The following is a 25,531-nucleotide window of genomic DNA, read 5'->3' as shown; positions in this document are numbered from 1 at the left end:
TGCGAATCATATCCAGATAAATTGTGAAAGACTATCGGGATATGGAATGAATTTTTATAATTTATATTACAATCAACATGTGCAGAACCTCTATAGCGCCCTGTTAAATGACAATGATCTCGCACACGTGTTTCGTTGATATCGAATGGTTTCTCATAAATATGGCAATGTATAGCATTGTGAAATTCACCCCACTGCTCTTTCGTTAGGTGCACCATAAAGATATTATTAGATAATATAGATTTAACAGTCTGTGCTAAATTCTTTAATTCTTGAATAAACCATGAAACGCAGTCTATATCGCGACGATATTGATATGATGATAATGATGTATCATAAGAACAATGCACATAATATCCAACACTGAATTACCCTATGATGTTGATATGCATGCGATATACATTCATCTTCGACACTATCCTTAATTTTTTCTAAAACACACTCGAGGTCTGCATAAACCACAAACGGAACCCGATCCTTTCTGCAATAATTGTTAAATTTGAGCCATTTATCGTCCTCGCTGGGTAGCAGAACAGTGCATTTATTCATATTCTGACAATCATTCTGATGAGCATCTAACCTTTCATGGGAATTGAAGAAGTGTAAGCATCTGTAAAAGTATTCATATATAATCTTTTATTCTTCATAAAATTAAAATCTTAATGTTCTTACACGTTTATACATACCGATCACAGATGAACTTCTTTTCTTTATGTTTGCTTAATTGTGTGCCAACAAGTCGAGACAAATTTTTTATCTATGCAAAGTGTCCTATTCCATCATTCTCTATGTACAACAAATTCACATGTCTATCCCTCTTCTGATTAGTGAGATGTAATGGAACGATGATTTGCTTCAGATCCTTCTTTGTTTTCTTGATGTTTTATTCGATGCTGAATACATTCACAGAGATATTATTCAGCGTTTCAAACTTTTTAATATCATTCATGGATATTGGAAATTCGATATTTTTAAAATTAAGCACTGTTCTATAATATGGGTATGAACTTTGCTGAGATGTATACTGTTTAGCTGGATACAAAGCGGCTACCACAGCCCATGCGAAACATGCACCGTCATAGGATTTTACAGAAATTACTGCTTTTTTAAGCAGTATTTCTCGCGGTAGCTTGAAATGACATCCAACATGCATCGGATTATACTTGTTTAAATTGATTATTAAATTCAGTATTCGCGACAATGCCCATCCACTATCACGTTCCTGAAATTCTTCCAACAATGTTATTGTACATTCAACAATACATCGTTCATACCACTCCTCAAGATCCGATGCGTGAAATAATTCACAGTTTTTGGTATTTAAGCTTTTCCTTTCACATTTATCACCTGCTATAAATTCTCCATTAAATATCGTATTCACTTTAAGTGCAGTGTGCTTCACCAATGCATGTCGTACATATAAAAGCACTATACTTCTCGCACCATGAAGGAAATTACGTGGATCGATATAATTTGAATTTATCACAACACCTGTCAATACACGATTTTCGAATGGAGTTTCTAATTCGCGCCACAAGAGACCATTGTTTGAATGTCCTGCACCTTCATGCATGAAACAAGTACGCGTCACTGGTTTAAAACTTTCAAATTGTGCAATTCGAGCAATCAGAGATTGTTGAGTACCAATTGATAATCGAGGGCGTTTCTTTACTCGACAATATTGTTCCAATGACTCAAGATATTGGTTGCAACGTTCTTCCCATGCAATGTATTCATCCAGACAATTCAAACGAACGGCTTGTTCCCGCAATTCGTGTTCAGTAAGAACAAATTCATCCATGTCCATGATTTGTTAACTCTTGAAAGTAACAGCACATTACACACAAATCTTTTATTTTACTTTTATATATTCTGATCACAGTTTAAACTGGTGTCATATGTCACAATCACGTTGCATCTGTTTGTTCGTATAAAATTTCTGATGATTTTAAATTATGCTGACATTATGCTGACGAGAAGTCACACGCAATTCGAGAAACTAAATAAATCATATAATATATTACAAATGCATTTAAAAATTATTTAAGCAAAAAAAAATGTATTCCTTTTAGAAATTATTTTAACACTTACTGTATCAGTATAAATACAATGCTTACATCTTTTTTTCATGTATTATGCAATGGTTTTAAATACAATGCAGATGTATGACTAATCAGCTGTTATTGAATCAGACATTCATTTATACAATTTATAAGAACATAAATACTAAAGATAAATTTTTTCATATTACATTATGAGATTGCAAGTGATATATAGATGTATTGCTAATCAATTACGACGAAATATTAGACATCTATTATACAATTTGGCTAAATGTATAATTATGATTGATGTAGAACATGTTGACGAATTGTTCTGATGGTAAAGTAAGGGAGGGGAAACTGGATTCAATGGGTGAGGCAATGGGGGGGGGGGGGGGGGGGGGGGGGGGGGGGATCGTTCGCGCTCGATATGTCATACGAATCAGAGTAGGAAGTCTCCCCCTCCCAATTGATGTGATGAGCCATTCACGTAGCTCATAACAACAAATAGAAGTGGAAGGAGTAAAGCATATTTGCAATGGTCGGAAGCCAACTGAAAACATTTCTTACGGGAACTTGCCTGAGTTATTCGTTAAATGTTGTGCTAAAATATAAAGTTCAATCTGTAAACTTCGTGTCCCACGTGTGTGTTAATTGTGTTTGAAATATTTCGAACCGAAAAATTGTATTAATTACTATTAATCGTATACCAGAATACAGTTGTTATAAATAGAATTAAATCAAAATGTGTTCTCAATATTACGAAGAAAATAATGAATCTGTGTCTTATACGCCAATCAACGAATCAACCGAAGATAATGCATCGCCTCCTAAGAAAATTAAATATGCGAAATATGTATTAATCTTACTCTTAATCTTAAAATGATTATATATATATAATATTATAATATATTAATATATAATATATATATATTTATAATAAATATATAATAAATATAATATAATATTATAAATATAATATAATATTATAAATATAATATTATAAATTATATAATTATAATATTATATATTAAAATTAATCTTAAAATGATTATATATATATAATTTATTATATATTATATAATATAATTTAAAGGACAACTTATTGTAACTATAAGCCGAGCACTGAAAGGAAGTGCGTCCACGTGGCTATCTCAAATATTATATCCTGGGATGTCCTGGATGGAATTCAAGAAATTATTCACTGCTCGGTTTGATTATGTGGAGACTACCGCAGCCACTCTTATCAATTTAAATGCGAGCAAGCCAAAGGAGGGCGAATGCCTGGGAGCATATGTCGGTCGCTTGGTTTCATCCCTCATGAATCGATGGAAGCAGTAAAGTGTAGAACAAATCGCAGTGTTGACGGTTTTGGCTCATGTCAGCCAGTTCGATCCGAGAGTACGACGTTTGGCATTTACATCAGACGCAAAGTCACGAAATCGACTGCAGAAAGAGTTGAAGGCGTGTTCCTTCATAAAGCGATGGAGCAATTCTGAAAAAGAGGTGCCGGATACTAAACGTGCAAAGATTTCGGATATATCTTCTGTGAAGTGCTATAGCTGTGGGAGATTTGGCCATAAATCGTCGGCTGTCGAGCAAGGGGAAGAAACACGAAACCAAGGACGCAGACATCAACATTCACGACAAATGCAAGTAGCAAACAACCATTCGTTAAGCAGTTGGTCTGCTTCAAATGCGGTACTCCAGGACATGTCGCAAGTCGTTGTATAAAAGAAGCGGGGAAGACCGCGGCTCAAAGTGAGAAGCGAGTTGATCTTTGTACTGTTAAACCTACTACGGGAACTCTCCGACATTCTGGTGAGTCCTTCTGTTTTCATTACGACTCCGGGGCGGAGTGTTCATTGGTGAAAGAAAGTGTGGCCTCTAAATTCAGTGGAAAGAGATATAACAATGTAGTCTCCTTCACTGGAATTGGCCAAACAAGTATTCAGAGTACTATTCAAATTTTAAGTGAAGTAGAGATCAACGGATTCACGATGGAGATTTTATTTCATGTTTTGCCTTACATGTATTTGCATAACGATGTAATAGTAGGGCATGAAATACTTAGTCACGGATTCGAAGTACACATCACGGCGACTAACCTGTCGCTGTCAAAAGTCAATATTGTTAACAAATGTAGTATTAGTAATTTTCTGGTGAATAACCTTGAACAAGTAGAAACAGACATCCAATTACACAGTAAATCCGAACTAACAGCGGTATTAGAGAATTATCGCGAGTTCTTCATAACTGGCTTCCCGAAAACTCGTGTAAATAATTGCGAATTAGAGATCCGACTTATAGATCCGAACCGTACCGTGCAAAGACGCAGTTATCGCCTTTCACCGGAAGAGAGAAAGGTAATGCGTGCAATGGTAGACGAACTCTTACACGCGAACATTATTAGACGTAGTTGCTCTCCGTTTGCAAGTCCTGCCTTTCTAGTTAGAAAGCGCGATGGATCAGATCGTATGTGTATAGATTTCAGAGAACTGAATAATAACACTGTTTCCGATAGGTTTCCGCTGCCACTTATTTCTGACCAAATATCAAGACTTAAATGTGCTAATTATTTCACTCTATTAGATTGTGCTAGTGGATTTCATTTAATACTGGTTCATCCCAATTCTATTGAGCGAACCGCATTTGTAACACCTGATGGTCAGTACGAGTACCTAACGATGCCATTCGGTCTACGTAACGCGATATCCGTCTTTCAAAGAGCGATCACAAAGACCCTGGGCGATCTAGCACACACGTATGTGGTCATTTACGTTGATGATGTGTTAATAACATCAAGTACGATAGAAGAGGGTCTAAAAAGGCTTGATAAAATTCTAGAAATTCTAACAAAGGCCGGATTTTCACTCAACCTTAAAAAGTGTTCTTTTCTAAAGACTAAGATAGAGTTCTTGGGTTATGAAGTCTCTACCGGCGAAATTAGACCTAATAAACGAAAGGTAGAGGCACTAACTGCTTTGCCTCCTCCCCAGACGGTAACACAACTTAGACAATTTATTGGTCTTGCCTCCTATTTCCGTCAGTTTGTGCCTAGCTTTTCCCGCCTCATGGGACCCCCATACAAGCTCACTTCCGGCAAAGAACTCTTCATTTTGAAGCTTCATCATGAGGAAATTCGCCAAAAAGTGATTTCAATTTTGACTAGTGAACCCGTGCTTATGATCTTCGACCCCCGATATCCAACAGAATTACACACAGATGCGAGTACAGATGGTTATGGCGCGATTTTGTTCAACATTGTCGATGGTAAACGTCATGCCGTCGCTTACTTTAGTAAGCAAACGTCCTTAGCAGAGTCAAAATATCACTCTTATGAGTTAGAGACTTTGGCTGTGGTAAACGCCGTAAAGCATTTCCAACAATACCTGCAGGGTCGAAAATTTATTGTTGTAACGAATTGTAATTCATTGAAAGCCGCTCAAAGCAAAGTAGATCTAACCCCGAGAGTACATCGCTGGTGGGCCTATCTTCAGTCATTTGACTTTGACATCGTTTATAGAGAGGGAAAACATATGGCACACGCAGATTTTTTATCACGCAATTCCTTGCCATCCGTACATGACCAACCGTCCCTCAAAATACAACAGAAACGCGTTGATATCGCTGATCTTTCGAGTAATTGGCCTCTCGCGGAACAACAACGCTACAGCGAGATCGCGAAAATAATTTCGGACATAAATAACGGACAATTGAAGGACGATGTTATGAGAACTAACGAACTTCGCTCAGGTATACTGTATCGAAAAATACAACGCAATGGGAGAACTAAGTGCCTCCCTATAGTTCCACGTGCTCTCAGACGGTCAATTATTAATAACATTCATTAGTCTTTGATTCATTTAGGATGGGAAAAGACGTTAGAAAAGGCTTACGATTATTATTGGTTTGAAGGAATGTCTCGGTATGTGAGAAAATTTACAGACAACTGTATCACGTGCACGGTAGCCAAATCTCGCTCAGGAAAGGTTCAGGCCGAATTACATCCCATCCCAAAAGTGACGGTCCCATGGCACACAATACATATAGACGCAACAGGAAAATTGAGTGGCAAGAATGACGTAAAGGAATATTGGTTTGTCTTGGTAGATGCATTCACGAAGTATACCTTACTCTATCATCCCATTAATATTGATTCTAAGAACAGCATAAAGGCCGTAAAAGATAGTGTAGTGTTGTTCGGGGCGCCTACACGAATAATTGCGGATCAGGGTAGATGTTTGACGAGTAAGGAGTTCAAGGATTTCTGTGCGAGTCAAAACATTCACTTGCATCTTGTCGCGACCGGGTTCAGTCGCGCGAACGGACAAGTTGAACGCATTATAGGTACTCTAAAATCAATGTTGACTACCGTAGAGACTAGTAAAGATCGATCGTGGCAGGATGCTTTAGGTGATATTCAGTTGGCCCTTAATTGTACCACAAATCGCGTAACAAAAGCGAGTCCCTTAGAAATGCTGATAGGAAAAGTAGCACGTCCATTGACCTTAATGACTAGCGACAGCGTAGATGTGGAAGCAGAAGTGGACATTTCGATAACTAGAGATGAAGCAGTGAAAGGTATTGAACAATCAGCTCAATACGATAAAAATAGATTTGACTCTACAAAGGCAAAACTAAAGGAATTCTCTGTCGGTGATTTTGTGTTAATTGAAAATGAAGAACGCGATCAAACGAAGCTAGATCCGAAGTATAAAGGCCCATTCCAAGTTGTCGAGATTCTTGATGGTAACAGATATACGCTGAAGGCATTAAATTCGAAATGTACTTACAAATACGCTCATGATAGGATTAGAATTATGCCTAAAGGCCATGATCCCATTGAAATTTGTACAGGGTCGGACCACGAAGAATCGAGGGAGTAAATACCCCGATTGTCTGATAATCGTAGCTCGCGGGCATTAGCCTCCGTTTTTTGGATGAGCCGCAAGAGCGCTGTGGATGAAATAATGACAGTTAATATAATCACGGAGGTCATTATGTGTTAAATAGTCACGGAGATGACTATGTTTATGTGTTTAGTAATCTTAAAGATGATTACGTTTGCGTATTTGATAAGTCACTGGGATGACTAATCTTGTGTACCGGACGGTCACGAAGATGACTAATCCTGGGTACCTGGTAATCACAGGGATGATTACGATTGAACATTTGATAGTCACAGGGATGACTAAACTCATGTGTTTAAGGGTCACAGGGATGACTAAACTCATGTGCTTAAGGGTCACAGGGATGACTAAACTCATGTGTTTAAGGGTCACAGGGATGACTCTTGAAGAATGTCTAGAGAAGCGACCAAGATATGTAGCGCAATTATCAACTTCTTTGTTTACGTACTTGTTTTTGACGAGGTGTAGCCTTCGGGATAGTGTGATACATGAAATAATTGCAAATTCCAATATTCCTTTTTTCTTCTTTTCTCTGCAATAAAGAAGTTCCCATTCTGGATAGTTTGAACAATGTGTCTGCGTTTATTTCTTTACTGTTCTAGATTAAACCCACACGTGGACGTGTGGCACGGTCAGAATGGCCGTGTCGGAGAGGTCATAACGACAGGTTTAAGGGTTTGTTGGCGGTTTCAAAATTCTTTTTTTTTTTGGAAGAGGGATTCTGAGCAGGTAAGACAGTTCGAAGAGGGTCAGGAAGGAGGAAGCAGAGAGAGGTTCAGTGGTCTTCGAACGATTGACGGGTGTATTTCCTGGAGACGGAGGACATGGCAGACGAGACGAGCGATGAAACAATTTCTCCGACATATATATATATATATATATATAACAAAGCTTCGGAGGATATTTTTGCAAAGGAAAATGTTGTTTAGAATCACCCTAGGAATTTCCCATTTCCGGCTCCCGCACTTAGTTTGGGACACCCTGTATAACCAATTACACCTTATGTTCATATGACACCTCTGAATCAACTGACAACGATGTTCTTGCCGAACAACCATTTGCATTTTATCGACCAATTTTTTTCGTTTTTAAAACAGATTCACATGTTTATCGATCAATTCTCTGTCGGTAAAACAGTTTTGTATTGATTTCAACCTATATCAATGCGTGACGTCATCAGGCGTGACGTCATCAGGTGTGCCGTAATCAGCCGGCGACGTCATCAGGTGTGATGTCCCCCCCCCCCCCCCCCCCCCCCCCCCCCCCGTGACGTCAGCCCCGTCGACAGCCTGTTCAGAACCCCCATATATATACTACTTGGGCGATTACGTATCTTTTAGCAACGAATCCATCTGAGTAAATATTTTTTTAAAAATACTTATTTATTTAAATTATATATTGAAAATTGTCATATTTTTTTTAAATTCTCAGGTAAAATGTTAGTCGATTGTCTCGTAAATTTATGTGTAGATACTATATATCAAAATACAAGATACGGATATTTTGGAATTTTGAATTTTTGCCTTATAAACAAAATAATTACATTCACAGTTTATCTGTGTTTTCTGTGGAAACGAGTCTTGAAACGAATTATTCCAGGAAAATTACATATTTGTATGATGTTTTCACCATTATGTTGTAATACATGTTGTAAATAGTTCATTAAAAGAAGTCCAACAAGGAAATGTGAAAAAGGTATTCATAGTGCATAGTTTTATACGTCAAAAATCATTGAAGTAGGGAGGGCGTAGTGAGTAATTTGGGCCTTCCACCTTCATAAATGAGAAATAAACAAGCTAGGAAATAACATCACTCATACTGGAAAATCTCAAAATGAAATCAGTCCTCCTCAGAGATTTTTACAAACGTAAAAGGTATTAGGCCCAAACAAATTTAGCCTTTGATTATGATCCAATTGCCCTCATACTTGTAGGCTTAAAGTCTTGAGCGAGTTACAGATAACTGACGCTTTAAGCTTCTATCCTTTTTATGACAGTTACCTGCTCCGACCCCCTGATTAGTTCAGCTGTGATAGAAATCTGAACAATTCAAGAAATAATAAGAACCTTTCAAGCTAACGTAAACAGCAATGCAAATAAGTCTATAATTTTTGCTTCTGACAACAGTTTTTCGCCGCGTTCATGCTGATCATCATTAGCGGTGCATTTGTTTTTAACGTTTTAATGAAATATTTACAACATATATTGCAACATAATGGTGAAAACATCATACAAATATATAATTTTCCCGGAATAATTCGTTTCAGGGCTCGTTTCCACAGAAAACACGGATAAACTGTGAATGTAATTATTTTGTTTATAAGGCAAAAATTCAAAATTCCAAAATATCTGTATGTTATATTTTGACATATCGTGTCTACACATAAATTTACGAGAAAATCGATTAACATTTTACCTGAAAAATTAACAAGAGTATGACATTTTTCAATATATTGTTTAAACAAATAGGTATTTTTAATAACTATTTATTCAGATGGATTCCTTGCTAAAAAATACGTAATTGCCCAATTTACACTTTTTTTCTACACCTTATAGTTTTCGAGATAGGAGACCAAATATGTTTTCCACCTCCGACTTTGAGGGCTGTTTTCACCCCTTTAACATCGAATATAACCGAAATGAAAAAATAAGTGCCGAATATTTTTGGCTTCTCTACCAACCTACAATGTTGCATCAAAATCGGAGATTATCACTTCGGGTAGTTCTCTTGTTAGTGTGAACTTACTATGTTCCGCCCTTGCGCCTGCAAAAAATATTTCCTATATTGTGGGCAATTCAGGGCATCGGCAATGTGTTCAGCCTGTGCCACGGGAATCCCTTCCCGGCGGTGTAATTCTAGAGGGGCTAATACTCTGGGCGCTCGCCAATTCCGTAGATCCGCCGCAAGATACCGTTCTGGTGACTCCGCTAGTGTCTAGCCCCTGTCTCCTGCCAATGCTCGCATCTAGGTTGCCGAGGTAACCGAGGTCGCTTGGGCGTAAAATAAATATTAGTAACGCTTTACACTCCCGATCGTGCGCACAAAAGGCCCCTCTTGCCCCAGGAAAGATTCGGTTTTGTGACGTGGCACTGGTGCCAATTATATAAGTATAAACCAGTGCTACAAATATATCCTTAACCTGTTTACTTCTGTTTGTGAATTAAAAAGCAGGAAACTGACATTGGACATGTCGCGTAGCGAACCCTCTTACATTATTTTGTCGTAGCAGTAATAAATGTCCAAGGAACCGTTACTTGCCAAATTTTTCGTTTATTATCTATAGACACGTGTTACCAGGGTTTGAATTTAGTCACAATTTTTATGTTTTCAACATGTTCACTCAAAGTCAAGGTGCTCCTTGGGTTAGCGGCGTGGGTCATTTGGGAATGCAGTCGGTAACTTCGAATGACCGATTGGAAAAACCCAGAAATTCTCACTTCTAGCTAAATTTTGTCAGCCCCACTACGTTTAAATTCTGTATTCTGGCAACCTCCTCTTTTTTCCAATTATCAATCATATTCACGCATAATTTGTAAATGCCCTAGCGTAGCACATAAATCTGAAGACACTGCAGCGAGATTCGTTAAAGTTGCTACGAATCAGTCCGAGGACCAAAATAAAGAGCAATATCATACAATAGTTTTGAGTCACTCCAACAACCATTATATACAGTCCACTATCAATTTCCAAGTATTCGCACAAGGTTAATTCGGTGTGCGAAGTGTATGTTAATCTATCTCACAAGATAGAAAACGCACACAACAGGACATTAGTTTTGAAAGTATGTATAATTTATACATAATAATATTTTCCAAACCTTTGTGTTTTACTGTCCAGCTGAAAAAGGAAATTAAAAAGTAATTAAAAGGTAGGTAACATTGCTGTATCGAAGTTTAAGCTTTCTTTCACATAATTGTACCTCAGACACCTACATATTAAATGATAACGTTTTCCAGTGTAACGTCCCGTGCGCATGAGTGTCCAAGCGATAGAACTTTCTGATTATTGCCATAGTGCACGGATAACAGTACACAAAAGAATTTTATTTTAGACCTTATAAGAGATAAGAGGTATTTTTGAATTGTCGAGTTCTATTATCATATGGATCACATTATTAAGATTGAATTATTATTAATAGTGGAGGCTTAAAAAAAGAAACAGGAAAATAAGATTGATATCTTCAGATGTAAACAAATAGCTAATATATTTCGAACAGATAACTTCTGGATATTACAATGGAAAAGTTGACATAATAATGTAGGATAGTGAGTTATAAACATTAATAAGTGATATAATATCAATTTAGAAATGAGAATAGTAACTTTGGAAAACTGGCAATGATACAATACTCAAGCAAAATTCTGATAAAGTGATATGGTCGAACATAGAATACCAAAATTTATTAGATTGTTGCTATGTCTGTTTATACGTCAAACAAGTGACTCCACTGATCGTGGACTTAGACACTGACGGCGCCTAAACGAGGTTTCCAGAACTATGTCTTTAACAAGCCGGCATATGCTTATTCGAAATTTCCTGTATCTCCTACATCTAGCTCTGATAGAGTTAATGGGACTGTATGTACTATACTGTCCATGTCCGTACCGTTGATATAATCTTCATAAGAAAAGGGGGGCACTACCCCGAGTTTATAAAGTGTGAGAGTGTGTGCTATTAATAAGGACGGTATAATCTGCTTATTTGAAGCTGATTTGCCACTTCAGCTATAACAGCGTACAATAGCGTATGATAAAGACTAATACTATCATAATAAAAGACTATTGTAGGGGAGAGGTAATGGACAGTGTTAGAATCGCTTAAAGGAAGTGATCTAACTGGGGTTCGGACAAGGTGAGAAAGAGGGTATAGAAAAAGAAACAAGTACACTCGATTAAATTTGAGTCGGCCCTTATTTTAATATTTTTCGGGCGTGGCGGGGGGTCCTCTGTTTTCCAGGACGGTGGCTCCTCATCCGTGGCAGATTGCGTTGTGGCTGTCGATGGAGGGGGCTCTGGTCTGAACGACGCTGCACAGTGGGCTGGATCGTAGATTTTGGTGACATATTGTTATATTTTTTGAATAACAAAAAATATCGGGATGGGGTTTGAACTAAAAAATATTAAGAAATATTATCTTTCTCATAGTATATGCTATAATATATTTAATCTATTTAATTATTTTTTCTTACCGTTTTAAATTATTTGGAAAAATTTTGAAAAAATGTTTGTTTCATATTCTAATTCATGTTTCTAACATATTTCCAGTCGCAACTTCGAAGGAAGTTCTAATTTTCAAATAATATACAAGTGTTGGGTGCACTTACTGAAAAAAAAAAACAGAATTGAAACGTACAATAGGTACTGTTAAACGTGAAGAATAATTTCATTGATCTTACCATCATGATTTTTAAATAACAGACTAATAGTGGGTTGTTTATTTTATTTGATTATCATTTCAGCAGCTTCAGGATCCAATGGTCTGATTTTCTTTTTATACGACTTTACTCTTAATGTCGATATGTACGGATCGAATGTTAATAGTAGCCTGTGAAATATGTCCTCATTCGTAGCAATTCTTGAAACTTTCCGGGCATTGTTGATTCTAAATGTTTTGAAATCTTTATGTTTAGTTTCTTGAGCCTCCTCAGACAACTGGCCAATTGGAAGCAGTGCGTGTTTTATGATGTCTGTACCGTGTATTAATAACTTGTGGACGGAGGATGGCATGTAATACCATCCATATTGAGCTACAAAATATTGTGCTGTGTTCTGGGTGTATTCTTGAAATTTTGCCATATTTATTTTATATGGAGATGAAATAATTTGTAGTATTACATAAAATTTTTTAATTAATAGTTTATCAATTCCCGTTATTTCTGCCACAAGTTCTGCATTGGGAAAAAACGCCTTCCAGTATTTCCATCATTAGATGAACCCTATCCTTGCTTAACTACAACAACTAATAAGCCCATTCTTTCCTTAAGGGGGTATTGGACTATTTGATATGTAAAATCGTTAGTTGCTTTGGCGCCATACATCTTCGGCACGAAATAATTGTTATACTCATCCCTTTCACGATCTATTGTGGGTACGTTTGCGAGTAATTACAACAACAAAAATCATCGGAATGTTCAAAATTGTTGAACTTATTAAGTGCTGAAAATGGTCCCATACGGCGCGCCGCTGGAGCTGGTGTACATTGATTCAGGCGACCCAATCATCTGAAAGCAAAATGCTTTAGAATGAATATTTTATACACCAAAATCTACAGTGTGGAACATTGCTGGCGGATTTAAACGAAAATTGTGTAAATTGTACACTAGTGAACTTTTTTCCCACATTTTTGCAGGAAAGGACAACTTTCAATCATTTTTAATAAATTTTAGAATCACGCTATGTTGATATGGGAGTTTCACACTGTGGCGGGAGGAATTCTACACATCCAGTCAAAATTTCAAGTTAAAATATTCACTGGTTCAAAAGTTATCATGTACACCGTGTCTAAAAATGTTGTTACGAGAAAAACAGGTTCAAAGTTTAGAATACCTATATCTCTAACCTATGAATTGTAAAATGTACAAACCTAGTCTCACGCGATCCCTGGTTCATATAGGGCTCCTTCTGCTGCAAAATCTTCTTCTTCTTGTTCTTTTTTCTTTCTTCTGGTTTCTTTTCTAGCTTCTTTTGTTGCCGCTCTTGCTCGAACGTCTGCTGCCGATAATCGTCTTTGATCTAACTTTTCGCACATACTTTTGAACCAACTGCAAGTTCAAGTTCCCGCATTATAGATAGGAGTGCTTTGTTACCATCATTGTACGTTGCAAGAGCAATATATGCGGCAATTTCCACAGTTTCAGCGCCACTGAAATATATCTTCGGTGCAATTTTCCAAATTTTGGCGTTTAAGCTTTCGTTGCTATTCTGCGTATAGCCACCGACGCATATTGCTAGCAATGTTTCGTCGCTCCGATGCTCATAAACGGGATAAATCGCTACCTGGACATCTTTGTATAATGGAGTTTTATGCCTATATTCGTGTCAAATACTCTTCGCTGTAGCTCTTTGCCAAGAGCACCAACTTGTTTCTCCAACAGGGCAATAGTTATCTTGGGGACTCTCATCTGTTGAGCACTTATGGTAGTATGTGGCCAAAATCGCATTTCTCATAGCTTCTGTGGAATGCTTAGCCCCTCTAATGGCGTTTCCATAATATGAGCTCAGTTCATCAATTAATTTTGCCGTGAGCTTTCCTTTGTCTCCAAGATCCTTCGTATTCTGCTTTATTTTTCGGAGTGCAGTGCCCATGCGTTTCTGAACATGACCTACACATTTTTTTTTATTTACCGGAATATCGTAAGGATTAGCGTTTACGAAGGCGTTGAACGTCTTACTGTCACCATCTCCGATGTAATTGACGTATTTAGTATTATACAACTCTTGGGATCGTTGAAAAATTTCCGCAATCGCGCTCACCTCCATTTTGTCGGCACTACCCTCGTGATTTGCCTTGCACTCAGTAACGTGCTGGTCCAACCATTCCTCATACTCGTTTGTTCCAATTTTTTTCTCCCACATCTCGCAAACTTTACAATACGCGCTCTTCACTACAATATCAATCACTTTTCCAGTCAAATTTCCAATAACTGTTGCAACTCCAAAAAGTGACGAAAAGCCTCTTTTTCGCCAGGTTCCATCACCTGATACGGTTACACCTATAGGTTCAATCTCGTCATCTCTCGCCGTTTGACTTATTTCTTCCTGCGCAGCACGAAACATATACCCCTTTGCAATGACTTCTGTTGCGTTCTGATATATTTTACGATTATATTGAAAGGATGTGCAGAAACTGGATTTGGAATTGTTCCAAGCCAGTCAAGCCTACTCCTATCGATCTCATAGCCAACGCAATTCTATGATTTATTTCATACGAGAAGCTTCGTATCATCGGACATGACGAAATCTCCCTATCGGCACACTTTTCACACTTCAAAACGATTTGAAATCCCAGTCCGCGTACTTTCGTTTCGGCAAAATTTATGTCACCATCGCATGTCTTACACTTTATGTGACAACTTATAGCACTAAACACAATAATGAAACTTAAAATACGATATGAGTGTTTGTTGTCAGACGTATAGTCGGATGAAGAACCAATGCCGATCTTGCGTCTTGACGTACTCGGTTCTTCTTCATTATCTAAAGGCTTCCTGGATTTTCCCTAATACGTTGTTACGAGACGGGAGGCGAGCAGCGCGAGAGACCGTCGAGGATAGGTATGTGTATTTCCAAAGAATATAGTGGTTGATGTGTTGGTTGGTACTCGGACGAAACTGATGCGAGATCAGTGAGCCGTTAGGATTATTGTAGGCAAGGACGGACCTGATGTAAAATCAGGGAGCCTCTGAGGATAGATGTGCTTGCGGACGAAACTGATCGGTGATCAGTGAGCCGCAGGAGAGTGAGTTTGTGAACGTACCTGATGCGAAATCAGGGAGTCACTAGGATCAGTTTTACAGACGAACTCAAATTAAATTGAGGTGCTGTTAAGGAGGTTGGCGAATTCGAACAGACGAGCCTGATGCGAAATCAGGGTGCTGTAAGGAAGTTGGACCATTGTATCTCTGTGTCAAAAATTAACAGTTTATTCTTCAAATATTGATGCTTATAAGATACTTGAACCATTTGCAAATGAAATTTTGCGGCATACACCTGAAGATATCGGTCAAATCATTTGTCTTCTGGCATTGCAATTATGGCGACCAAGTTTACAGTCATCGCTTATCTCTATCGAAGGAACGTCAGGGAGAAAACTTCCAACAAAAGATCAATTGACAAGCAAGTTAGCATTGCTAGATTCTCGATATGAAGCACGAAATAAAATTCAAAAACGGAAAGCTGAAGAAAATACTTATGGAGTAAAACGGTTCCGTGGATATTGCAATAATTGTAGAAAGATGGGACACCGTCAAGAAGAATGCAAGATACAAAATATAACAAAATCGAAATATGAATCAATTAACGATGTTAAGGAGTTGGTTCAACAAAATGGAGGCAGAGGAAAAGGCAACACTCGGAATATTGTCAAATGTTATGCTTGTAATGAAAATGGGCATATTTCAACGGAATGTCCAAAAAAAGTTGTCAAATCGGTAAAGGCAGTCAATATTTGTCATAAAGTTGATATGAACCACGTTGCTTTCAAGTCTGGTAAGACCTTTTCATTCATATTAGATACTGGCTCTGATTGTTCACTAATATGTTATCAGTTTGGTAATGAGTTATCTGCTTGTGACATTAATGAAAGAGTTGATGAAACTGTAACGTTAAAAGGCATTTCTAATCAGGTTATATTTAGTAGTTTCAAAATTAAAAGTGAAGTATTTATTTCTGGAATCAAACTTATATTATGGATGCACGTAGTAAGTGATGAAGTATTACCAAAATTTATTGTAGTTGGAAAAGATATATTTTCTGATAATTGCAAATTATCTGTGAACATTGATATGAATGGATTTAAATTTGCACGTGTAAAAACTATCAATATTTGTGAGAATGTTAACAAAATAGATTTCAATAATATTACTACTGACATAACAAATGAGGATGATTTACAGAAATTACATGCAGTATTGTGTAAATTTAAAGAATCTTTCGTATTGGGTATACCTACTAGCCGAATTAAAGTAGAATCTTTGAATATCAGATTGGTCGATCCTAATAAATATGTTCATACAAAACCGCGACATTTAGCTCCTGCAGAAAGAGAAATAGTTCAAACACAAATATCCGATCTTTTAAAAAATAATATTATTCGTGAAAGTAACTCGCCTTTTGCTAGCCCTGTAGTTCTAGTAGATAAAAAAGATGGTTCGAAACGGTTATGTATAGATTATAGGGCTCTTAATGGAAACACAATACCGGATAAGTATCCGCTTCCCTTAATAAGTGATCTAATAAATAATTTAAATGGTGCATGTTATTTTACAACTCTTGATATGGCTGCAGGGTTTCATCAAATTCCGTTAACACAAGAATCTATAGAAAAAACAGCATTTCTTACTCCAGATGGACAATATGAATATTTAACAATGCCGTTTGGTTTAAAAAATGCTCCATCTACATATCAACGAGCTATTGAAAAAGCATTAGGAGATTATAAAAATAAAATTGTTCTTATTTATATAGATGATTTGTTAATTCCGACTAAGACGATTCAAGAAAATATACAAAATTTAGAGAAAGTAATAATTCGATTGATAGATGCAGGATTTTCATTTAATTTTTCCAAATGTAAATTTTTAATGACAAAAGTTGTTTTCCTAGGTTATGAAGTGAGTAAGGGAGAACTAAGACCAAATCCGCGAAAAATAGAGGCTTTGGTGAATGCACCCATTCCTAGCACAGTGCACCAATTACGGTGATTTTTAGGACTTGTATCTTATTTCCGGCAATTCATACCTATATTTGCTCAGTTAGCGGCACCATTATACGTTTTAGTTTCTCAAAATTCGACATTTCAGTGGACAGAAAAACACACACAAATTCGTAACAAATTTATTAATTACTTAACAAATAGTCCCGTATTAACTACATTTAATCCTAATAAAGAAATAGAATTACATACAGATGCAAGCGCTGAAGGTTATGGTGCAATTTTGATACAAAAATATGAAAGAAAACCACACGTAATCTCGTATTATAGCCAAAAAACAACAGGACCTGAATCTCGATATCATTCGTATGAACTCGAGACATTAGCCGTTGTTAAAGCAATTAAACATTTTAAATCATTTCTTTATGGTCGAACGTTCAAGGTAATGACAGATTGTAATTCATTAAAAGCTTCAAAGAATAAAAAAGATCTTACTGATAGGGCATACAGATGGTGGGCTTTTCTGCAACAATTTGAATTTTATATAGAACATAGACCAGGTACAAGTATGATGCATGTTGACTATCTTTCTAGGGACCCAATAGATAATACAAAACCAAATACTTCACATAAAATAGTAAACTTTGCTTCTCTTTCAAAAGATTGGCTGATTGCGGAACAAAAACGTGATTTAGAAATTACTAAAATACTATTAGATATTCAGAATAATGATTGTCCAACTGAAGTAAAACATACGTATGACATACGAAATAATATTCTATATCGAAGAGTGCAACGTAATAAACAAAATTTCTGGCTCCCTATAATACCGAATAGTCTTGTTTGGTCATTAATAAATCATGTACATTCTTCTTTGATGCATGTTGGATGTGAGAAAACGCTTGCTAAATTATATGAATTATATTGGTTTCCAAAAATGGCTAAAAGAACGCGGCAATTTATAGATAAGTGTTTGGTATGTGCAACTATTAAAAACAAAAATGGTCCTAATGAATTGCCATTGCATCCTATTCCAAAGGTTGCATTGCCGTGGCATACAGTGCATATCGATGCAACGGGTAAATTGACTGGTAAAAGTGATTTGAAAGAATATGCGTTTGTTCTTGTGGATGCATTTACAAAATTTACATTGTTATCTAAAACTTCTACTTTAACTGCAGAAGCAGCTGTTATGTTTCTTAAGACGGTAGTTTCTATTTTTGGAGTGCCTAATCGTATTATTTCAGATCAAGGGACTTCTTTTTCGGGCGGGAAATTTCGTGATTTTTGTGAAGAGAACCATATCGAATTACATTTTATAGCAACAGGGAATAGTAGAGCAAATGGGCAAGTTGAAAGAATAATGAGTTTCTTGAAGAATTTATTATCAGTAACTGAAGTTGGTTGTGATGAACGATGGCAGGATAGGCTCGCTGATATTCAATTGATAATAAATAGTACATCTCACAGAACTACTCAATATTCTACGGCTGAGTTATTATTCGGACGGCAAATAAATTTACCGTGCATAAACAAAATTTCTGTAACTGATGTAGAGAGATTGAATTTAGATATTATACGTGAAAATGCAGACTATAATATCAAAAAGAATGCTATATATGAGAAAAACAGATTTGATATTAAAAGTAAACGCAATACGAAGTCATTCGCTGTAAATGATCTATGTTTGGTAAAAATAAATGATAGACATTCGACAAAATTAGGACAAAAATTCAAAGGTCCATATAAGGTAATAACAGATTTGGGACACGGGTCATATGAGTTGCAAAGTTTGACAAGCAAACATAAAATACGACAAACGCTTAAAAATATGAAGTATGTATCGCAAAATGATACTGATAATGATGTTGAAAATGATGTTTATTTGGACACTGGCGATGATACCGGTGTAGATGGTGAATCTTAAAAAAGCTACACACACATATATGTGTAAGTTGCTAATTGTGAAATGTTATTGAAAGGGCTGGGGCACCCAGTAAAGGGGTCAAACCCTAAAAATAATTTGGCTAAAATAAAATTTAAAAAAAAGAAAAAAAAGGAAAAAGATTGTAGATGAGATATGTGGATGAAGGTCTCAACGGACACAGCATCATTCCTCATACTGGTATCCTAGGCCCAGTATGAATTGTGGTGTGTTGGTTCGAAAACAAGAGTGTATGGGACGCTGTGCACTCTGTGTCGAACATGCCAATGCATCAACAGTCGTCATACTGCATGCTCCTTCAGAGCATCATGGAATGTTTGTTGCTTGCCTTGTCTAGAGAGTACAAAATCTTTCGAATTTTTTTTTTTTTTCTAATTGAAGAATACGTACAAAGCATATATGAAAGAATAGAATATATATTGTAAAAAGGAAGAATGTACTCCATGTAAACTCATAACATTGAGTAATAACACTCTTTTGTGATCAGAATGGCAGAGACAGCCGTGTCGGTAGTATAGAATTACTTAAGACTTTCTATAATTTCTTTTATGTTACAGATTGAAAATTCCATTCTATGTAATTTCATATAATTAACGCCGAGGACGGCTTTCAGTCAGGTTGGCCGTGTCGGCGCTTGATGTTATTCAATCAGGACACCATATATAAGACCTAGATGTTATTGTTTTTAATGTTATCGAGCGTGAAGTTCAATGGAGGCAAAGGAACAAGACAAGATCAGAATGCTGCGATCTGTATGATAAAGTCGTGTAGTCACGAAAAGGCAATATTATAAAAAGAGTAATTAGAACCATACAGACGTTGTCTTATTTAATATACTCGACATATACTTAAGTATAAATTTAAACAAACACAGAATACATAATATACTTTAACTTAAATGAATATACAATACGTCTACATAACACAGACTAAAGGTAAACTATACGAAACAAAACTTAAATTTAATGAAATCGACGAAAAATTAAAGTGTAACGTTTAAAAATTATGCAAAAAATGCTTTAAATGTCTCACTGTTCTCTCGCTGATGGTTCCGTTTCAACTGAATACAGCAGAAAAGTAGACGAAAAGTCTCGATATGGAACGCGAACGCTAACACCTGTGCGTAAAACGACGAAACGCTGATGGCTTAACATTGTAATAACTTATGAAGTAGGACAAAGTAGGAAGCGATCTTTACAGAATTATCTACAGGAGAGTATCCTGAAAACATTCCAACTTGTTAGAATGCCCAACTATTTGGGACTCAAATGATATTCCTTGTCAATGATGAAGAACTTTTAAAATATTCTATATTTCACTAAACAATATATTTTCAATATCTTTGCTGCAATAATTTTAGTCGACACTACTGCTGCTTAATCGAAAAGAATGCTTTTTATTATAGAAAAAAGAATAGATAGAAAATGTCAAACAAGATCATCAAGATATCAATAAAGAGAAGTCTACTTTTCTAATGGTAAATGGAGTTTTCAGAATGTTCAACTTCGAATGTTCATTTCAACTACAAATTCTGTTTAATTTTAATAATTCTTTTATTTTAATAGTCCATAGACCTTTAAGAAACAATACAAATTGAATAGATACAGATATGAGCAAATTCATTTTTTGCTAAAATGTCACCACAATCTACGATCCGGCCCACTGTGCGCCGGTCAGCGACGCTGGCGTCTGGAAAGAAAATAGCGGCGGAACCGCGGTGATAGGCGAGAATGTAAGTCAAACTGTACCTATTCGGGAATATTTTCCCGACTCCTGGCTGTGACAACAAGCCTGTATGGAGGAGATAGCAATACCTTGCCTGTAACGCGAAGGTAATGCAGTGAACTGTATGATCGACTTTCCTTTACAATTAAAAGGATCGTCGACCGGCGAATGCGCAGAGAGGAGGAAATCTCTTCCCCACGTCTTATGCACCTTATAAAAAGTTTTGCGTCGGGTGAATCCCTGCGGGAGTAGAGATTCGCGAGCTGTGAGATGCACTATTCCTAGCTGGTGCTAGGCTCAGAGGCTGGTGACGGCCAGAGACTCCACGACGCCGTTCACCGCACCGTGTGCATCTATTCGTCACACGGGGGTTGCTTCTAAACGGGTAGTAAAGCGCGAGTAACGCAGAGGTGATAAGCACTTACGTTTACTCTATCTGGATTTACCCGTCAAACAATGCTCCTGGACAGTGGGCTCGATGCTCTTCCGGCAGTAAGCAAACTCAGAGAATCGTGAAAATCTCCGATTCTAAGAGTGCATTCAATCGTTATAGCAATCTCTTTTTTGCAGGCTGATTCGTGTGTCGCATGTATAATACGTATTAACCGAACAGACGAATAGATTAAGCCGCAAGAGAAAATTCTCCGATTAGTGAGGATTCTGCTCTTCGAGTACTTCGAGCTTGTTGGAGAAACCAAGAAGCTCTATTCGAAGTAATCTCGAAATGGCTATACTTCTACTAATCGAACTGTTTCCTGTCAAGGACTGGAACAAGACTGACTGCGAGACTCGCGCGTGCCTCCGCGAATGCACGGAATACGCTAATTAGCCGCTAAACGGCGCTCGCTTATCATACTTTATCTTTTTCCAATATTCGACAACTTTCTCTCTCTCTCTCTTCCAGGCTCTGACATCCCCACTCGACGTCGGGCCTGAAATTCGAACAGCTGACACAGGTCGTTCACCTGTTCGACTTCAACAGTAATAGCTAAAAACGAGTCCTTCATCAAATTCACCGTGTTTGTTATTGGTGACACTGAATCTCCAACCGAAGGCGACCTTCAGTTGGTCACGTAGATGAACATACAACGGTTTTCGCGAACGAGATAGAGTTCTCATTATATTAACGCTTTTTTAAACAGACAGGTAACGCATATTGCTATACAGCAATAGTTAAAATTACATTAAACCGATAACATAATTACAGAGATGATAATGATTATGTAATTCAGCAGCAGACAGTCGGTAAATTCCACTGGCTACAGAATTTTCATTAGGATTTACAACTATTTCCTATTGTGCGAACTGCAAAATTTATCATGGAAGTACCGGTGTTTCTAAGCAGCACAGGACAAATTTAAGAGGTGATTCTAGAGACCAAAATGAACCAAAAATCCAGAATAATGGTTTCAGGTTTGAGGTTCCGTTTCCTAGTTATAAACGTCCAAAAATCGGTTGGAAAGTACCAGAAATGAACCCCTGCGGAGACTTCGAGTAATGGCTGCCCGAATAGCAGTATCGCGCTGACATAAGGGAGGGAAGAGGTCACTCATCGCCGAACAGTTGATCGGAAATTTTACGACATTAGTCAAAGCTACAGGATCCAAAATTCAGTTAAAATTGATCAACATTATTGAATAACAATAACCTTGCTTATTCGATGTAGTCCACGGGCCAACTCGAAGCAGTCACTATAAGATAGAAAAGAGTTCATATGTGCACCTTTGTCAGAATCGCTGAATACAGGGATCCAATGGGGTCCGGATGAGGTTGTATAGATCGGGTATCGCAAAGAAAGTATACAGCCTCAATTTTATTTTCGTCCGTCCTGAAACGGACAGACCTTTTATTTTTAATTGATTCTCAAAAGGTGGAAAGGGAGGACGATCCGGGGCTGATTCTGGTCCGTTCCTGGCCCTTGTGGTAGCTGATCTTCTCCTCTGACTGTACCGGTCAGCGACGGTGGTATCTAGAAAAAGGAAGGGTCGGCGAAGCTGAAACAGTTAGTTACCGAATATTTCGACCCGAACTGTGAGCTGCCGACTCTAGGTGTCGACGACCTGGAGAGCAGTACTTTGCCGTAACGCTAAGGTAGTGCAATGGACTGTATTACCAACGTTTCCTTCCACTCAAGAAATCGTCAGTTAGCAAACGCACAGAGAAGAGGGATCCTCCTTTTCTCTGTTTAACGTACCTTACAATAATGTTTGCCTCATGAAACCCACTATCAATAGCGGCCGATAGCCTTGGTGTCTGATAACGGCTAGAGGCTCTACCACGCGCCGTTCATCACAACGTGTGCATCTATTCGTCACACGTGGGCTGCTGCTAAACGGGTGGCAAATCGCTGGTAACGCAGAGGTACCGCTCTTACGTTAACCCTCTCTGTTGTACTGCCAATTATCAGGGCTTAACCAAGCAGTGGTCTATGGTTGCTCCGCTTGCAAAAAGTAAACCCAGGGAATCAGGGAAACCACCGATTCCAAGAGTGCAGTTAGTCGCCACAATTGTTATTGCAGTGCGCTTTCGTTACTCTGTCGCACGTATCTTACGTGTTAATCGATCAGAGTAATTATACGAGTCGCAGCAGACAGATACTCAGCTTAGAATGCATTTAGAGTTCAAGAGTCTGGTAACCAATCGACTTGAACTCGTTAGACTTTCCTATAATTGCTGAACTTCATGCGACCTATCGAGCGATCGGTGTAAGACCGACTAACGAGCTGCAGACGACCTGCGAAAGCGCGGAGCCCCCAACAAGCCGCTACGCGGCACTAGCTTGTCACGGTCTGTCTGTGTCTAATGTTAGGATTTCACTCTTTCTCTCTTTCAGGCTCCGATATCCCCACTCGACATCGGGCCTGAGATTCGAAGAATGATCGAAATCGTTCATCTGTTCAAGCGTCAACTATAAAAGCTGAAAAACGAGTCATATTTCGAATATACCATATCTGTTGTTAGCGCAACAGAATCTCGTATCGAAGGGGACCTTCGGTCGATCACGTATGCTAATATACAACGTTTTTCGTGGACGAGACAAAAACTCGAATTATTACCGCTTTTTAAACAACCTTCATGTAAATTGTCTGTTCACTTCACACATCCATATATCACATTGAGGATCATACGAGGGTTTCGTTGAGTAACATTAAACCTGCCTACTCTTTACAATTCAGAGAGCAAGTCTAAACACACTATATGAAATTTCAAAGTAGATAAAGTTAACATACCCACACTGTCCATCTTGCGGTTAATCTTCTGGTCCAAATCCACACATGAAAAAACTGCACACATTGCTATAAGTCTTGTCATAAAATTTGGAAAACCGCATACATAACATAAATATGAGGAAAGGACTTTGTAGAGAAACACATGGCTTTGTAGAGAAACACATCAGTACAAAGGTACAAAATATACAATAATTCAAAAATATACAATAGTACAAAAATGTAGAAAAGAAATAGAAAAATCTGAATATAGAATAGAGGACCTATTCTTCCTCTCCTATTTGTTTATAAGTACAATATTCGATATTCGGTACGTTTCAACAGTAAAATAATTATCTCTTTGTGTTTTCAGTGTGCGAGGTTCATACAACATTAGGACTAAATTTCAACAGAGTTTGGTCTATGGAAAAGGGTAACGATTCTAATGATATCCGATTTCATACTCGTGCGAGTCAAAACATTCATATACGTCTATACCAAACACCTCCAATAGAATATCCTTCTGTAACGGTAAGAATGTTATTGTAGCTCTAAGAATATTTCTTGCGTTCATATACTCTTACGAATTGTTGTGCAAGTTATTCAGTATGCATTAGAAATTTATGTATTGCGACGTACTCGTTCGGCTACGCTGCGATCAAACACAAACGATCGTGCAAAGTAACCCCGTACCCTTCGCACGCTTCGAATTTTCTTTTGATACCAGCGTGGAAGCGTGCTTCTGATTATTCGCGGCCCGGACTAGCTACTCTTTACGGAGAGAGGGTGGGTTTTCACAGGTGAAAAAAGAAGTACGATGATGGGAGTTTCGGTCCTTTCACGGCAAGAGCGACAGTCAACACTCAATTCTTCAATTAAAACAAAATACTGTAAGCAGGGCTCTCTGCCAACTATACTTACCCTGGGTATTGTATTTTTTTTTTTGCGTTCCTGTGAAGAGTAGGCGAGCCGGTGATGCACCTACTGTTAAGTTGGCGTTCTGCGTGTGCAGACCTGATTTCTTGAACTAAGTGTTTGTTTGTTTAATTACCTTTACTTTTGGATTTCAAGTAAGTGCTTTATTTATATAAACTGTTGATAAATTGGTTAAAACGATATATTTTGTTCTTCACATTATGATTAACAATTACAAATAAAAATCTATTTGTTCATACTCGTCTTATTTCATTTTTTATAAACTTCTACTCCTGAACCTAAAAATAGTGTATTTTCATAAATGACGTACAAATGGCGGTGACGCAATGTTTACACGCGTGTAACAACCAGCTGCGATTTCGACTATGAAGAAATCAAGTTTTAACAGACATT

At 37.5% G+C, this 25,531-nt stretch overlaps 1 protein-coding gene and 1 pseudogene across 1 annotated transcript in view; one reads left to right on the top strand and one right to left on the bottom strand.

The window, feature by feature from the left end:
- Positions 1–25,531, top strand: part of LOC143187500 (uncharacterized) — a 64,731-nt gene that overhangs the window by 28,923 nt on the left and 10,277 nt on the right. The window contains exon 3 of the mRNA XM_076391711.1: positions 24,576–24,733. Coding sequence (XP_076247826.1) covers positions 24,576–24,733 — 158 coding nt within the window. The remainder of the gene's footprint in view (positions 1–24,575; positions 24,734–25,531) is intronic.
- LOC143187554 (uncharacterized) lies at positions 13,544–14,451 on the bottom strand (annotated as a pseudogene).

The sequence above is a fragment of the Calliopsis andreniformis genome, unplaced genomic scaffold (genome assembly GCF_051401765.1).
Source record: "Calliopsis andreniformis isolate RMS-2024a unplaced genomic scaffold, iyCalAndr_principal scaffold0048, whole genome shotgun sequence".
In the NCBI taxonomy this organism is placed as follows: Eukaryota; Metazoa; Arthropoda; class Insecta; order Hymenoptera; family Andrenidae; genus Calliopsis; species Calliopsis andreniformis.
The sequence above is the reverse complement of the archived record's forward strand: the minus strand, read 5'-3'. Positions and strand labels throughout refer to the sequence as shown.